This window comes from Castanea sativa, chromosome 2, assembly GCF_040712315.1.
Source record: "Castanea sativa cultivar Marrone di Chiusa Pesio chromosome 2, ASM4071231v1".
NCBI classification, from domain to species: domain Eukaryota; kingdom Viridiplantae; phylum Streptophyta; class Magnoliopsida; order Fagales; family Fagaceae; genus Castanea; species Castanea sativa.
Window position 1 is genome coordinate 19,221,514 of NC_134014.1, and position 17,322 is coordinate 19,238,835.

At 37.0% G+C, this 17,322-nt stretch overlaps 3 protein-coding genes across 3 annotated transcripts; all 3 read right to left on the minus strand.

Annotated features, from left to right (window-relative positions):
* Positions 1 to 7,029: 7,029 nt before the first annotated feature.
* LOC142625009 (uncharacterized) lies at positions 7,030 to 7,920 on the minus strand. Its single transcript, XM_075798724.1, has 2 exons — positions 7,519 to 7,920; positions 7,030 to 7,398 (listed from the first exon to the last, which is right to left on the minus strand). Exons 1-2 carry the CDS (start codon positions 7,918 to 7,920, stop codon positions 7,030 to 7,032), a joined length of 771 nt encoding a protein of 256 aa, XP_075654839.1.
* Positions 7,921 to 8,109: 189 nt separating this feature from the next.
* LOC142625010 (uncharacterized) lies at positions 8,110 to 9,024 on the minus strand. Its single transcript, XM_075798726.1, has one exon. The coding sequence runs from the start codon at positions 9,022 to 9,024 to the stop codon at positions 8,110 to 8,112; it is 915 nt and encodes a 304-aa protein (XP_075654841.1).
* Positions 9,025 to 12,591: 3,567 nt separating this feature from the next.
* On the minus strand, positions 12,592 to 14,110 carry LOC142623828 (phosphoenolpyruvate carboxylase kinase 1-like). The gene is made up of 2 exons (XM_075797291.1): positions 13,253 to 14,110; positions 12,592 to 13,058 (listed from the first exon to the last, which is right to left on the minus strand). The coding sequence occupies exons 1-2, from the start codon at positions 14,034 to 14,036 to the stop codon at positions 13,003 to 13,005; spliced, it is 840 nt and encodes a 279-aa protein (XP_075653406.1). The 5' UTR covers positions 14,037 to 14,110; the 3' UTR covers positions 12,592 to 13,002.
* Positions 14,111 to 17,322: the final 3,212 nt, after the last annotated feature.

A 17,322-nucleotide genomic window follows, 5' to 3' on the forward strand; every position in this document is an offset into this window, starting at 1 on the left:
TGGAACAAGCTGGGAAGCCTTGTCCGACGATTTCTGGGGGGAAGTCCCAAGATTACTACAAAAATGGGAAGTTTTGGCGCTTGGTAGGTTTTTCCGTTGTCCTTTTTTTGTCTTTCTTCCATATCTTTATTACTCATCTAATGAAGTTCACCCTTTGATTTTTCACAACTCTTGATCGTCTTGACCTGGAAGATAAGTACCGCCACCGAGTTCATGCCGCCGTTGCCTACGCTCATGAGATAGAGGATTTCGATGACCTTGTTGATCCTCGTCATTTGTATGACTGTTGCTTAGGCCCCAAACCTTCAAAGTACGTCTTAGAGAAAATCCGCCAGGAAGAAAAAGTAAGATCGTTTGTCCTTTGCTTCATCTTTCTTAATTCCATCTAATGTCTAATTGGGAATTACCCCCCCCCCCCTTTTTTATAGAGATGGCCACTAGATACAGCAAGGACAAATATGCCCGCATTAAGGACTTGAAAAATGAACCTATAGCCAACTTGACTTCTAATTCAAAAAAAGGAAAGCTAAGTGACGAGAAAATTGATGTCGCTGCTCTTCCACTCGTTAATGTTGCCCCTTTCCCTCCAACTCCATCTCTAGAAGTGACTGTCGTTACCCCTACACTTGTGCAAAGGGTAAAAGCAAAATTGCGATGAGCTTATGGGACAACCCTGCTACTACTTTGAGTCATGCACACAATGTGATTACCAACAATGAACTGAAGGGTTTATCGTCTATTCCCTCCCATGAGCTCGTTAGTCGACATATTCATAAGTTGGTGCAGGTACGAAATTTTGTTCTTCCAACATCTCTATTTGGATTTGTCTATATGTTTGGGTGTGCATAATTTCCTCCCTTATTTAATTAGGTCATTGGAGAGTCATTGCGTATCACAACTGATTATTTGAGCATGGAGGAGAAGGTTGTGGTGGCCAAGTCGAAAACAGAACTGTTGAGGTCAAATACTCCCAATTGAAGAAGGATGTGATTGCCATCACGAATGAGAAGAATGAGGCGAACCAGAAAATAGAGGAGCTTACTGATGCCTTGCATGTAGAAAAGGCTCTGGTCGCTCAGAAGGATGAAGAGATTCAGGCGACATTCCTGAAGACTGACGAAGAAAGAGACAAGATCATCCAAGGGTTTAAGCAGTCAGAGGAATTTTTAGATCTTCAGTTCATGCAGAACTTTAAGGGGTTAGAGCTTCTACGCCAGTAGACAATGAAACACATAGCTTGGCCATAGATTTTTCTGGCTTAGATTTTGAGAAGATTGATACTGAAATTCTTGAAGACAAAGCAAAGGAGTTGGAAGAAATTGAGTCTGGTGCCATGGAAAAAGACCCTGTTGTGAACAAGTCTGCTGAAGGAAAAGAAGTTGACAAATCTACTGCCCCTTCTTCATGACTTCCCTTTTTTTATCTTGAGAACAATAGATTCCCCTTCTGTTATTGGGGCTTTTTAACAAACAATGGTTGCCTCCTTATTTTGAGGCTTTTGAACAATTTATTGCTTTGTTCGTGTTATGACCTTGTCGCTTATCTTTGTGAATTTAACACTTTTTTTTTAGCATTGTTTCTCCTGCTGATGAAGTCCTTTGTTAGAAACATTTACACACCTTATTGTCTCCACCACTTCACTTGACAAGGTTTTCATCCTCATGGTTAAGTTTGACATTTTTGTCATATGAATTGGACTTATAACCTCGTCAGTTATATTGACGAAGCCTCTGTCCCTATTTGTGATCTAAACTTAACATTTTTATCACAAAAAATAGATTTTAACCTCGTCATTGGTATTGACGAAGCTTTTATCCTTGTTTGTGATTTAAACTTAGCGTTTTTATCACTAAAAATGGATTTTAGCCTCGTCATTTGTATTGACGAAGCTTCTATCCTTGTTTGTGATTCAAACTTAACGTTTTTATCACTAAAAATGGATTTTAGCCTTGTCATTTGTATTGACGAAGCTTTTATCCTTGTTTGTGATTTAAACTTAACGTTTTTATCACTAAAAATGGATTTTAGCCTCGCCATTTGTATTGACAAAGCCTTTATCCTTGTTTGTGATTTAAACATATGGATTTTAGCCTCGTCATTTGTATTGACGAAGCTTTTATCCTTGTTTGTGATTTAAACTTAACGATTTTATCACTAAAAATGGATTTTAGCCTCGTCATTTGTATTGACAAAGCCTTTATCCTTGTTTGTGATTTAAACATAACATTTTTATCACTAAAAATGGATTTTAGCCTCGTCATTTTTATTGACTAAGCCTTTATCCTTGTTTGTGATTTAAACTTAACGTTTTTACCACTAAAAATGGATTTTAGCCTCATCATTTGTATTGACGAAGCCTTTATCCTTTGTTTGTGATTTAAACTTAACGTTTTTATCACTCGGTCATGATTTAGACTTGTCATGGTTTCTATCACGACCTTTGCTTTTTGGGCTTTTCTTTTCGAATAAAGTAGAATCTTTCCTTGGAGTGTATGTCATGAAAAGAAATAGCTTCTGTTGACACTTCGTCTGTTTTATTCATCCTTGTTTATAAAGGGCAGTTACAAGGGTAATACTTCATGAAAACACAAAAGGTGTTGAAAATAAAGTACTAAAAAAGCAAAGGTTGAATGCATAAAAACAATGAAATTGGTGTCCCGCGTATCTGTGAATGAATAAACGAGATGCTCCAGAACCTAGAACTTATTAGGGCTAAGAATCTGCTCCCTCATTGATGATACTTTTTAAGGTGTTCTGCATTCCATGGATGAGGCAAAGGTTTCCCATTTGCATCTTCTAAATAGTAGCTTCCTCTCCTTGAATAACGGACGACCTTGTATGGGCCTTCCTAGTTGGGGCCTAGTTTCCCTTTGTTTGGGTCTTTGGTAGCCTATGAAACTTTCCGCAGATCCATATCTCTAGGATTAAAGCGCTTCAACTTGACCCTCTGGTTGTAGTACTTCGCCATCCTCTCCTGATACAAGGCCATTCTCTAGGCTGCGTCATCTCTGACTTTGGGTAAACAATCCAGAGCTAGCTTAAGGCCTTTGTCATTACTTTGCTTGTCAGAACATACCCATCTAAGGCTTGACACTCCAACTTCCACAGGAACCACTGCCTCAGTTCCAAAACCCATCTTGAAGGGCGTCTCACCTGTTGGAGTCCTTATTGTCATTCTGTAAGCCCAACACACTCTTGGGAGCTCGTTAGGCCATGTCCCTTTTCCCCCCTCAAGTCGGGTTTTGATCAACTTGAGCAAAGTCCGATTTGTGACTTCTGTCTGGCCATTGGCCTGTGGATGACCAGGTGAAGAATAGTGGTTCCTTATCCCTAGCTCCTTGCAGAAACCCCTAAACTTATGGCTGTCAAACTGTCGTCCATTATCAGAGATGATGACTCATGGAATCCCAAACCGACAAACAAGGTTTTTCCACATGAAGTGTTGTATCTAGGCCTCCGCTATAACTGCCAAAGGCTCTGCTTTAACCTACTTTGTGAAATAATCAATAGCGACGACTAGGAATTTTACCTACTTCTTACCAAGGGGTAGGGGGCCCATTATGTCAATTCCCTATGTTGAGAACGGCCATGGTGATGCTGTACATTTCCAAATCGTTGGCACTTATCGTACTTCTAAATGACCTGAGTTGCATCTTTTTGCATGGTTGGCCAGAAATACCTTACACAAACAACTTGCCCAACGAGTGATCGTGGTCCAGAGTGATTTCCACATACACCTTTGTGGATCTCCCTTAATACGTACTCAGCATCCTCTAGATCTAGGCACTTCAAGTAGGGTTATGAGAATCCCCTCTTGTAAAGCTCGTTGTTCAAGACTGTAAATCTGGACGACCTAACTTTGACTTTTCTGGCTTCTGTGGGATCTATAGAGAGGTTACCATTCTTGATGTATGTGATTATTGGATCCATCTAGATTGCTCGTGACTAAACATAGTTCACATCAAACCCCTCATTACTCGGTAGGTGCTGCACCTCCATGTACAATTCGGGTCGTTGTTCATTTATGTCTGACGATGCCAGCTTAGCAACTTCGTCCACTTCAGAATTTTCTTCCCGAGGTACTTGAGTAATCTTGACATCATCAAAGTTAGAAATGTTGGAAAAATACATGTTTGTATCGCATACAAAACATACGCAGCGGAAAATAAACGGATCTACTTCATTCGCAATTGATAACATGCACTATGTAAATTTTAGAACTCAAAAACAAGAGAGCGTACCTTGAAGCGGTGAATTTCAAAACAAAGATCAGAAGCAATTGGAAACACTTTTAATCTTCACTCCAATTCCACTAACGCCCAAGAAGTGTGATCTCTCAATCAGTTCAAAAAGAATAAGAGTGTATCTCTCACTCACATACACACCATTTCACAATAGTGTCACACACACAATAATATTTTGTATGTTTCTCCCTTTGTATCTAACTGATTATCTAATTGGGCTGGCATTTGAGCCTTTCCAATTAGGCTTTAGTATGTGGCTTGGAGTGGGACCAATAAGACACTAGCTCCAATAGGCCTTGGGCATTTCTGTCAACTCTTGACAAGTCCAAAGTTACCATTAACTATATTTAATACCATTATATAAATATAGTCGCACTCTAGGCCTTATTTATAAACTATATCCTAAGACTTTATTATACATGCAATCCCTTCATAAAATATTCTTAGTAATACAAAGTCATGAATGTAGACTACCACTTTGTAAATTACTACATCTTAATTCATTGAGTACTCGGTTTAATCCTTTAATGTTATTCATCATATATTTATGAAATCCAATTTCATAAATATATACTTTAGTAACTCCTTACTAAAGTGATTAGGCCTAACACTCTGAATAACCAAACTCATTAAACTTATCTCAAAGGAATATTTTATATCTCTGTAAAGAGACTATGAATTCCATCTTGAGAATATATGTTCCATCAACACTAAATGTGGTTGCCCAACATACTGAGGTTTTGATCATTGACTTTAGATCTCACTCCTGATATATCATAGCAACCTACACCTCATGATTAGTTCCATTATTCTCTCTAGATTAAGAGTTCATGTAAATATAAGTCATGAGATTTATTATTTATTTGATAGTCGTTAGGAGAATAATAAATCTTATAGCGATCCAGTTTAATATGTCTTAACTCTTAAAACATATCAACATACCAACTAGAAATTTTCATTTACATGATCAAGACAAATCATCTTAGTTGATATGTTATAGTCTTCGCAGGTGAAATGCCCAATTTCATCACCGACTATGAACTAAAATTCTGAGTTTACAAAGAACTTGTGATCTATATCTTCTGTGACTAAATCACATAGATCACATACTATGTATCTCATGGACTATATGATAATGTCTCAATATTCATGTTACCATTATTTTTAGATAATAATAAAACAACTTTATTAATCACAACATTAAGTCATACATAGCATTATACAATAGGATTTAAGGGCACACTTTCTAACAAGAAATTAACTGATTGGTCAATGCTAAGTACCTCTTCATCCTGTCCTCCTTAGCCTCGTATTCATTATTCATCTGCCCTGTCACGAGTTTTGAATCAAAGTTCAATTTCAAGTTTCTCACACCCAGGGCTTTTGCAACCCTCAAGCGCAGGACTGCTTCATATTCTGCTTCATTATTCATTGCAAGGAACTGAAGCTAGAATCCGTATTTGATGACATCCTTCTCTGGGGATAAGAGAATCACTCCTACTTTGCCCATGCCTAATGCCGATGAGTTGTGTGTGTACATCGTCCAGTAATCTGGTTCTGGATCTTGATCAGTTACAATAAATTCAGCGACAAAGTCTACCAGTGTGTGGGCTTTGATCGCCGTTCTAGGCCTGTAATTGACATAGAATTGGCTTAATTCCACCGCCTATTGGACCATTCTCCCTGCTGCATCTAGCCTACCCATCGCCTTTCGTAGAGGCTGGTTCGTCATGACTAATATTGTGTGTGCTTGGAAGTAGGGACAGAGCTTTCTTGATGTGACGATCAAAGCGAAGGCCAATTTTTCTATCGTTGGGTATTTTGCTTCTGCGTCATAGAAGGCCTGGCTTGTGTAGTAAACTAGTTTCTAAATTTGGAGCTCTTCACGGATCAATGTCGAGCTTATAGCCGTTTGGGAGACAGCTAAGTACAGGAAAAAATCTTCTCCTTCGACAAACGGACTTAGTAGTGGGGGTTTGGATAGGTAATCCTTGAGTGCTTGGAAGGCTTCTTCGCACTCGATTGTCCATTAGAAAGCCTATTTTAATGTTTTGAAGAACGGGAGGCATTTATCCGTAGCTCTGGAGACAAACCTGTTAAGCTGCTATACGCCCCGTCAGTCTCTGAACTTCCTTCACACTCCTTGGGGATGTCATATCTAATATAGCCTTGACTTTCTCAAGGTTAGCCTCTATGCCTCTTTGTGAGACCACGAAGCCTAAAAATTTGCCTGACGAGACCTCAAATACACACATCGCCGAGTTCAACCTCATTTGATACTTCCTCAACGTATCAAAAGTTTCTTTGAGGTCATCCAAGTGTAATTCTGCTTTCCTGCTCTTCACAAGCATGTAGTCCACATAGACCTCCATATTCCGTCAGATCTGTCTGCTAAACATCTGATTTACTAATCTCTAGTAAGTAACCACTGCGTTCTTTAGGCCAAATGGCATAACCCTGTAGCAGTATAACCATTGGCTAGTAACAAAGGCTGTTTTCTCCTCGTCTTCTTCGTTCATGCGGATCTGGTTGTAACCTAAGAAACGTCCATGAAGGTCAACAGCTCATGGCTGGCTATTGAATCTACCAGCTGATCAATCCTGGGAAGTGGAAAGTTGTCTTTTGGACAGGCGCAGTTGAGATCTGTAAAGTCTACACACATGCACCATTTCCAGTTGGACTTCTTCATCATGACGACATTGGCTAGCCATTCAGGGTAGTATACTTCCTTGATAAACCCGGCTGTCAAAAACTTCTCCACCTCTTCCATGATTTCTCTGTTCCTCTAGGGAGCAAAAACTCGTCGCTTCTGCTGGACGGGTTTTCTGGTAGGATCAACATCCAGTTTATGTTCTATCACTTTGTTGTCTATACCTGGCATGTCTTCGTGAGTCCAAGCGAAAATATCCAAATTCTGCTTCCGGAACTCCATGATCTTGTCCTTCAGGTTTGAGTCAAGTCTTGCTCCCACCTTTGTTACTTTAGTAGCGTCTCCTTCTACCAGACACACTTCTTCCAGCTCTTGAGTAGGTTTCCCTGGTTCCTCTTCCACTACCCAGGCATGGTTCTCTTTTGAAGCTAATACTGCTTGGTAACATTCTTTAGCCAAAAGCTGATCCCCGCATATTTTCCCTATCCCGTATGGGGTTGGGAACTTCACTTTCAAGCAATAAGTCAAGGTTATAGCCTTAAGTCGATTTAGTGTAGGCCGTCATAGGATGACATTATAGGATGATGGGCAATCGACGATCAAGAAATCAACTAGGTTTGTTACTTGGGCTGGATATGTTCCAGCTGTGACGGACAATGAGACAATTCGTTTTGGATAGATTTTATCTCCACTGAAACTAACTAGGGGTGAATTGAAAGGTTTAAGCTTCTTCGGATCAAACCTTAGCTGTTGGTAAGCCGTCATGTACATTATGTCGGCGAAGCTCTCGTTATCAACTAATACTCTCCTTGTCTTGAAACCTTCAATCTCTAGCATGATGATGAGTGGATCATTGTGAGGTTGCTTAATCCCATCTACATCTCGTTCAGAAAATGTGATATCATCAGTTTCTAATCGTTGACACTTCGGAGACGGGTGTTTGATATGAACACTGTTGATTTGCCTATAATAAGTCTTCTTCAAAGACTCGTATGACCCTCCTGACACAGTTCCCCCTATTATCATTCGGATTTCTCCTATAGCTTGTTTTAGATGATCTTATCTATCATCCTTGACATCGTCATAGGGTGTGTCATCAATCCTTGCTCGAGAGTGGTGGTCCCTCTTGATGAACTTTTGGAGTTTTCCCCATTGAATCAGCTCTTCTATTTGTTCCTTCAGATCGCAGAATTCATCAGTATAATGGCCGTGATCCTAATGAAAACGGCAATACTTCTTCGGGTCACGTTTCCTATTGGACATGCTTAGCGGCTTAGGCAACTTTAGCTCTAGTTCATCCTTAATCTTCATCAGGATTTTGTCTGCAGGCATTACTAATGGGGTGAAGTTCATCTTCTTTTTCGGAGTGTCAAAAATGCTCTTGCTGGTCTTAGTTTCCGTATATGAATCCTTACGATCCTTCTTCTTTCCCTGAGAGTCCCCAAGTTCTTCCTTCTTCCATTTTCCCATTAACCCCTTCACAGTAAAGGTGTCCTCTCCATTCATATACTTTTGGGCTTTGAATAGGAGATCTGTCATTGAGGTTGGTAGTTTCTTTCCCAATGAAAAGACGTGATCTAGGTTATTAAGTCCTGCCTGGAAGGTCGTCATTATCAACTGGTCATCAGCTTCATTGATTTCCAATACGGCCTTATTGAAACGTTTTACATAATCCCTTAGGCTCTCCCCTTTTTGCTGCCTTACCGTTAACAAGTAAAAGGTTGGCCTCTTGTGACATTGTCCTCCAATGAAGTGGCGAACAAACAAGTCACTAAGCTGTTCAAAATTTGCTATAGAAGATGCTAGCAGCTTACTAAACCACACCCTTGCAGCCCCTCTAAGGGTATCGGGGAAAGATCTGCAAATAACCTCGTCCGGGGTCTGTTGGAGGTTTAGGATAGTCTTGAAGGCCCCTATGTGGTCAAGAGGGTCCTTCGTGTTATCATAAAACTCCAGTTGAGGCAAATGAAACTTTGGTGGCAAAGGGCACTCCAAAACACTGGCTGTGAAAGGTGAATCTGTTCGTTTGAGCATGCCATCAAGGTTCATCGCCATCTTCCCTTTCATTGCATTCTTCACTTCACCAAGTTCCCTTCTCAAGCTCTTCATCATGTGATCATTGTCATGCATGGATTGCCTTGTGTACTCGGTTGCATCTCTTCCCTTACTGTTCTCAGGGCTACTAGCCTCCTCGTCATGTCTGTTGCGGCTTCATCGATGATGCGAGGCGTTGCTACCCTCTGGACGGGCTTGGCGCTTCAACTCTTCATTCTGCTTCATTAGCTCTTATACATTTGTTGTTAAAGCTTGGATCTGTTGAGCCATCACCACAGGATCTAGAGGTGGTGCCGGTGTAGAATCCATCAAGTGATAGGAGCTTTATCGATAGGAGCACGATGGTTTAAGAAAGGATCCACTCGTCGTGTTCCCACAGACGGCGCCAAATTGATGAAGCTGAAACTAGACCTCGTCAATATGCTCCTCGTTAGTGTCGATGGACGATCTCTAGTACCTGCTGTTAAGAGAAAAAAGGCAAGGGAGGATTTCACCAGCGTGAGGCCAACTGAGAGTGCTCCGATGCCAAAGTCAAATTATAAGCTCTCAAAATACGTTTTACACAATTCTCTCTCAAGTTTTTCATGTCCTTTTACCTAAGTCCCATTTCCTTTTTATAGTTTTCTTTGGGTCGGTGCAGTTTATGTCTGTTAATGTTGTTTTAAGCGTTTTTATACTGAGAGAAACGCGGCATTAATTGACAATGATGATTTCATTTAAGATGTAACAAATGATTCCATTTAAGGTGTAACGAGTGACCGTTGAACCATCATTGCTCTTGTAACTAGTCAGGCGCAGTCATTGCTTATTACCTGTCCTGATTGCATTTATTTGCGCCTTTAATGAGTGCTGGTCTAGCACGCCTCAAAGGACGACGTATGATGCCGAGACTTTACACTTACTCTCATCTCCGACTTGGGTGTGGATAAGATCGTCTTTTGCCTAGATGATCTTATTTTGATACTCGTCAATAGAATTTCTTTAAAAATATATAATAAATAAATAAATATATAAAATTGGACATTCGGCCGCATAAAACACGGCCCAAGATGACCCCTCTAGCAAGTCTAAAAAAAAAACTTCCAATGGAATATTCTTCTTCGCGAGAGCGAGACAGCTTGACTCTCTTCCAAATTTCAATGCAAAAAATGCATCCAACACGTTGGAGAAGACATTTATGCCACGGAACATTTCCACATAGTGTGTGTCAATCGGGGAAGGTTGAAGACCCCTTTTCAAAGTATTGAGTCATCTCTAATTGTAACGCAGTTTTAGGCATAACATTGAATTTTGAATCAGAGACTCAGTCAGAGCCTCGAACCAACAACGCCTCTCCACCCAATGGCACCTTGCCACGGAGATTTCTGTTGGCAAGTCACGAAATGGGACTTGATCACGTCACTATAAGGGTGTGTACCTTTTTTTTAATATTTATTTAAAGGGAAATGTTAACATTAATATTTTCTTTTTTGTGTTTTATTTAAAAAGAGAAAAAAAACTGTCAAAAAAGATTTAAAAAATTTGCCAAAAACTGAAAAAGTGTCAAAAATTAAAAAAATTACACAAAATATTACCAAAAATGTATTGTTAACGGGCACCTTATGGTGCCTGTTAACACAACCCTTATTTAAATTGACCTAACTTGCTCATTTTATTATTGTATCTCGTATCACTATCAACCAACTCCTTAGTTTATTTGATCTTTGTTCTTCACAAATTTTAGAGATAAGGGCTCCGTATAGTATACCCTCCAACACATATTTTTAATTTTTAAATAATATTATATTTTTTCATTCATGTGTATTTTTACATATACTCTCAAATACATATTTTTAGTTTTTAAATACATATATCAAACACCCTGATGTGGCGTTTGGTATGGGGTAATGTTTTAGGATTCCCAGGAATGTTTAAAGATTCCCATGTTTGGTTACAAATCACGCTAAGGAATCAGATGCCAGGGGAATGTGGATTCCCCTCTCAGTAGGAATGTGGATTCCCTTTAAAACAGGTGGGAATCCATATTCCCAAGCTTAAAGGAAATTGTATTTTTTATAAATTGACAATTTTAACCCTTCTTTCATTATCATTTAAGCAATTAAGATCAAATATAAAACAAATTATTATGGATTAAATTCTTTTAAAATTATTATTAAGAATAAAAGCATTTGAGAATTTATATAGTTATTTTTGTATTGTACCTGTCATTTTGAAATGTTTAGACTATAATTTTAATGAATTTTTCATAATTAATAATTTATATTTGGTTTTTCATTATTTATTTAGATGAAGATTTTTTTTTTAAGGACTTGATAATTCACATTCAAATCTAAGGATAGAATAGGAAAAATAAATAATTCATTTAAAATTCTTGGGAATAAACCAAACATTATCATCTCACATTCCTAGGAATCTTAAAATATTTCCAATGAAACCAAACACAGGAATAGCTACATTCTTAGGAATGTGATTCCTAAAAATCACATTCCTAAGAATCTAGATGACGAGAATAATGTGAATTCTCCGTACCAAACGCCACATCAAGATTTCCTTTTTCTTTTCTGTTTACTTATTTAAACTTGGAAGAATCGCTTTAGCATGGAAATTTTTGTTGTATTTGCGAAGTTCGATTAGCGTCCTTGTCGGGCCACATCATGTTTCGAATCGCTTTAAACAGTAAAATGTTTCGAATACGAAAACACTGACAACAACATGCATTGAAGAAGTGGGGCTGTGAGGGCCCACCTAAAGAACTAGTATATATTAAACATCAAGTGGGACTGTTAACAAAAAATCAAATAGTACTCGAATGAATCCCTTTTCCTTTTTTATTTATCTTTTTTGTCTTATAAGTTTTTTTTTTTTTTTTTTTTTTGAGAAACGTCTTATAAGTAAAGGACTAAAAAGTTGAGTAAACAAACAACAACATTTGTCGATTCTTTTTTATTGTGAAAAATCTTGAACTAATTAATTCCTATATTTACTTGGGAAAAAGAAAACAAATCAACACCATACATTGTGGTTTGAATCTGGTTTCTAGCAAATTTTTTTTAGCTACCAATCATTATTCAGTCAACCCCGAACCCAATGATATAATAAGCTTGTTACAAGTTGTAGAACATGTTTTGTAATTTGTACATTACTTCTCTTTTATATATCCCTTCATATGGATTCAAAAAAAAAAACTTGATATGCCAATATTTAGCTTATCTACATTCTACAATTTCTTGAAAAAATTAATATTTAGTTCCGGTACGAATGGCTTGGCTTATCTGTATTCAGAATTTGCTTCACACGTTGGTTATCACAGTATAGTCTAACTGACTATAGTACTAGTACTATTCTGGAGCCCATGTGGGGTGCGAACTGCGATGCCCTTATCTCAATTTTGATAACAAACCCTAAGCCGCTGGTTACCCTTTATTTGTTTCATCCGGATATATATTATATTATATAAGTACGGTTTGCTCAAAAGTTTTTTATATTTTATTTTTAAGCAGCAGCTAAAAACAAATAAAGATGATTGAAAATCAAATTAGGATTAGCAGGTGAGGTAGGATCTTGATTAAAAAAAAAAATCAATTAATAAAGGATAAAACAAGATTAACTGTAACAAATCAACAGACAAATTAAAAAACAGAGTCATAGGAAACTCCGAAAAATTTCATTACATATTCATATTATATTAACATAATCGACATATGAATCCCCCTTCTATCTTCACAAGAAAAGGGGATGGAGCAAATTAAAAAAAAAAACACTCCAGAGAGACTTATCATGCATTCCAGCTCTCTCATTCTCAAACTCAAACTCTCTCTCTCTCTCACTCTGTTTTTGCCTATATATCTTCATCGCGCTTTTTAAAGCATACATTAAAATAAACAAAACAAAAAAAAATATATCTACAAGAGCTTCGATCACATATTGTACACTAGTTTTCAACGCTTTGTACCAGTACTTGTTGTAGTAGCGAGCGCACACTTTTTACAAAACTTTGTATTATATATATATATATATATCTAATTATTACTTTCTTCTTCTTCACTGCTTCCATCAAGTTAGATCAGCCACCGTTCTCGCACCTCCTCCACTTGTTATCCATGGGTGTCCTGCGCACACAAAAAATCAATCGTTAATACCTAAACCATAATCTTAACGGTTCCTAATTTGGAGCACTAATATCTCGCGTTTCAGTTCATATATATTAACTAATTACAATTTTTATAACGATAAATTAATTTTTAAAAGAATAAATAAATAAAAAAGGCCTGTTTGGCTGCAAAGAAATTTGACAGACACTTACTCAGAACTTGTTCGGCCGAGAATCTTCTAGAAACATCCTTACAGAGCATCCGTCGGAGCAAATCCTTAGCCGCAGAGGAAACCGAGCCGAAAACCCTAGCCGGAAATCTCAGATTAGCCCTGAGCACAGCGTCGAATATCTCCACCGCCGACTCCCCATAAAACGGCGGAAACCCAGCGAGCATAATGTACAAAACGACACCAGCACTCCAAACATCGACTTTCTCACAGTAATCCCTCCCGGCCAAAACCTCAGGCGCTACGTAATACGGCGTACCGACCACACCGCTCATAAGCTGCCCCTCCTTGAAAAACTCGGCGGATCCGAAATCCGCGAGTTTAAGTCGGTTCCGATCGTCGAATAGTATATTATCAGGTTTTATGTCACGATGGGCCACGCCGAGACTGTGACAGTGGGCCAGAGCTTGCACAAGCTGACCCATAATGGAAGCCGACTCGGCCTCAGGAATAACTCGGCGAGTCACGACTCGGTGGTGAAGATCGGACGAAGAACAGAGATCAATAACCATGTGAAGGTGCGTTTCGTCCTCGTACAGGTCGTGGAGGTTAATGATGTTTGGATGCGGAGACAGCAGGTGAAGGATCTTGGGCTCCGTTAACAAGCATTGGGCGTCGAGTGAGTCGGCCGAGACTAGACTCTTCTCGATCGACTTGACGGCGTGGTAGACGCCGTTAACAGGCGAGAGGCAGCGGAAAACGACGCCGAATCGTCCCCGTCCGATCTCTTCGCTTACCTGGTAATTTCTGTGTAGTGCTTCGCTCATTAGTACTAGTTGTTTGTGTGTGTGTTTGTTGGGTGGGTGGGTGTGCTTTTTGAGATTTACCAAGAGCAAAGAAATCTTGTGAGGGGTTTTAATTTAATAAAGGGTTTCGGAATGTTGAGAAGGAATATTCGTATATAGTACGATGACCTACTAGTCGGTTGCCACGTGTCGAATCCAAAGGGCTGAAGATACTGTGATGGGAGACAGGTAGGGGTGACGAGTTTTATTGAATTACGGTAGTAACCTTTTGGTTGAAGTTGGTTGGATTCCGTACCTACGGTAGAATTGTTCCTTATAACCACACCAATCCCAGACTTATTTTCATTTGCAAACACCGCACCATCGAAGCTAATTTTTTCTCTAACTCCACAGAGGGCGGCCTCCAATGTTTTCCTTCAGCTCTGTCACTCTGTCTTACGATTTCATCAGTACCCATCTGCTGTGCCCTGAAATCTTGCCACCAAGCTTTATGGCCTGTTTGGGAGTTTAGAGAAGGAGGAGAGTAGAGGGGAGTAAAGGGGAGGGGAGTAGTGGGGAGGAGAGTAGAGGAGAATGATTACCCTCCACCTTGTTTGGATGTTTTTATAATTAGTAAGGGGGAAATGAGTAATTAGCCCTTCCCCTTGTTTTTAACATTGTAATTTTATAAATATAATAAGGGTAAATTAGGTAATTTACTTTATAAATAATTTTATGTGCTCTACTCTCCCTCCAAATCTCTCCAATTTGGGGGAATTAAAAATGAGGGGGTTGAAGGTAGTTGAAACCCCTCCAAACCCCTCCAAATCCCTCCCCCTCCTTCCTTAAAAAACTCCCAAACAAGGTAATTGAATTACTCTCCTTCCCTCTACTCTACTCCCCCTCCTTTTTTAAACATCCAAACATGCCATTAGAGACCGATGCTACCTGATGAAGTGCTGTTACAGGTTGGTTTAGTCGAGCCTTTTTCATTAGTAGTGCTATTCACCCGTACAATTTTGTACCACAATTCACTGCATGATAAATTAAAATTGGTAAAATAGTAGTATTAGATCATATGAAGATACACCTTCACTTGTCATAACTCAGCGTGGTGAATTATAACACAAAATTATATTATTTTATGTGTAACTAGCCTTTATCCCTTATATTATTTTTGTTGCAAAATCTGGCCCCACTTATTCCATTCCCTTTTTTTACTCCTATCAGAATTGGATAGATATAAGGCCGGATTTTGCCGGATTTCCCTTCTAGTAAAAGATGAAAGAAAGATTGCGGTTTATTTTCTTTTTTTTTTTCTTTTTTTTTTCATAATCAGAAATTTTTATTAAGAGAGAAACAAACTACACCAAGCCACTGGACTCTCTCAACACAACAGAGGAGAAACAATCCGGGCTAAAGCTAACATCAAAAGAGCCATAAAATAAATAAATAAGACTATGGCTAGAAAGCTCTTGATAATTAAACCATGAGGTCTTAAAAAGTAACAAATTGCCATAAAAAAATAACAAATTATATTATATTATTTTAAGTTTAACAAATTAAAGTTGATATTTTAAAAAATAACAAATTACATTTCAGGTCATATAACTGGAATGTCAAAGTGTCTATTTGACAACTACCAACTTTTTTTTGCCTAAATCCACTTTTTATCACCTTAAACCAAATAAACAATATTTTTTCTTTTTTCGAAAATAAAGCTAACTTGTTAATATTTTTTTTTTCTTATCTTTCAACAAAAAAAAAACCAAAAACTACAATATGCCAAACTAACTTTGGGGTTTTATTATTTTATTTTTTGAAATCTCGAGATTTAACTTGCACTTTTGAAACTACATGATTTTTTACACCTCCAAATCAATGAAATAAAATATAATTTTCTCAAATATATTTCGTATAATAATAAATTTGTTTTGTGTGTTATCTCATCACTTAAATGAGTGAAATTATTTAACATACCCAAGGCATCACACTTTCTTCTTGTACAAAAGTGGACCTTATGTGTAGATCTTGCACATAAGACTCATTTATATGAGTGAAAGGTGTAGCACATTGAATGTATTGAATAATTTATTCTCAAGTGTCTTACACTCAAAATTATTGTAATGCTCTACTGATTTAGTCCAAAAAAAATATTGTGTGTTCTAAGCCTATTTATGTAATGTATTATAAGCATGTTTAAAAAACTCTATATATTACTTTCATGTTTGTGTGTTCTAATAAGTATTACTTTTCCTCTAAAAAAATTGTAATACATAAATTTTTTAAAAAAAATAACTTTAATTTTGCATACTTCATAAATTTATATTTCCCAATTGATACGTGCAAGACTGAAAACACTTTACACATCAATAGCCTAATATATATTTTGTAATTTATTTAAATTCTATTCTATATTTAAATCATCAATTAAAAGATAGAATAGATAATTCATTATACAAAAAATCATAATAAATATCTATTAATAATTACCATAGTTAAATATTTAATAGTTTTATATAAAAATAAAATCATAATAAATACCATAATTGTCTTATTTCCTATAAAAACACAATTAAAATAAATATCATAATTGTCAAATTTCATATTTATATAAAAAAATAAAAAATCCAAGGGTCCCAATTTCTTTGTCATATTTCAAAAATCCAATTTTTTAAGAGAACGTCATTTATTGTATTGTCTATTGTATAAAAATGTATAAGCTTCCAAAACTACCATTAAATAAATTTATAAAAAATGGTTTTGGAAATAAAGTAGAGGCATAATAAGAGTATTAGTAAATTAATGGTTTTTAATTTTAGAAGCAGGACAATATTTTGGGATATCTCAAAATAGAATAAAAGACAAACAAATTGGGAAGGAGGAAGTATAAATTAAGAAGGAAATGTATAACGGTAGGAAAGATCATAGAAATATACTAAGGGTTTGTTTGGATACCGCTTATTTTGCTGAAATTGAAAATTTATTGCTGAAAATACTGTAAATAAAGGTAAAAGTTAGTTGAAATAGTGTCAAAAATTGCAGTGGGGCCTATGAATAGTAGCAAAAATAAATTGAATAATGAAATAATTTATAATTTTAATCCACATCCAAATGCACACTTAGTTACCAAATAATATTTTTAAGTAAATATGGATACAAATATTGTGTATACTTCATAAATGGTATATTTCCCAACTAATATGTGCAAGACATTATTTAAGCATTATTAATATAAAAAATAAAATAAATAAGACATTATTTAAGTAATAGATATAATAAAGAAAATGTAGAACAATAGAAAAGATGGTAGAAATATACTAACTAC

Coding starts and splice junctions, on each gene's coding strand:
- LOC142625010 (XM_075798726.1), bottom strand. CDS start 9,024: ATGCATGACAATGATCACATGATGAAGAGCTTGAGAAGGGAACTTGGT.
- LOC142625009 (XM_075798724.1), bottom strand. CDS start 7,920: ATGATAATAGGGGGAACTGTGTCAGGAGGGTCATACGAGTCTTTGAAG. Junction 7,399..7,518: donor CTGGAACATATCCAGCCCAA/GTAACAAACCTA, acceptor TTGAAAGTGAAG/TTCCCAACCCCATACGGGAT.
- LOC142623828 (XM_075797291.1), bottom strand. CDS start 14,036: ATGAGCGAAGCACTACACAGAAATTACCAGGTAAGCGAAGAGATCGGA. Junction 13,059..13,252: donor CTCGGCCGAACAAGTTCTGA/GTAAGTGTCTGT, acceptor TTGTGTGCGCAG/GACACCCATGGATAACAAGT.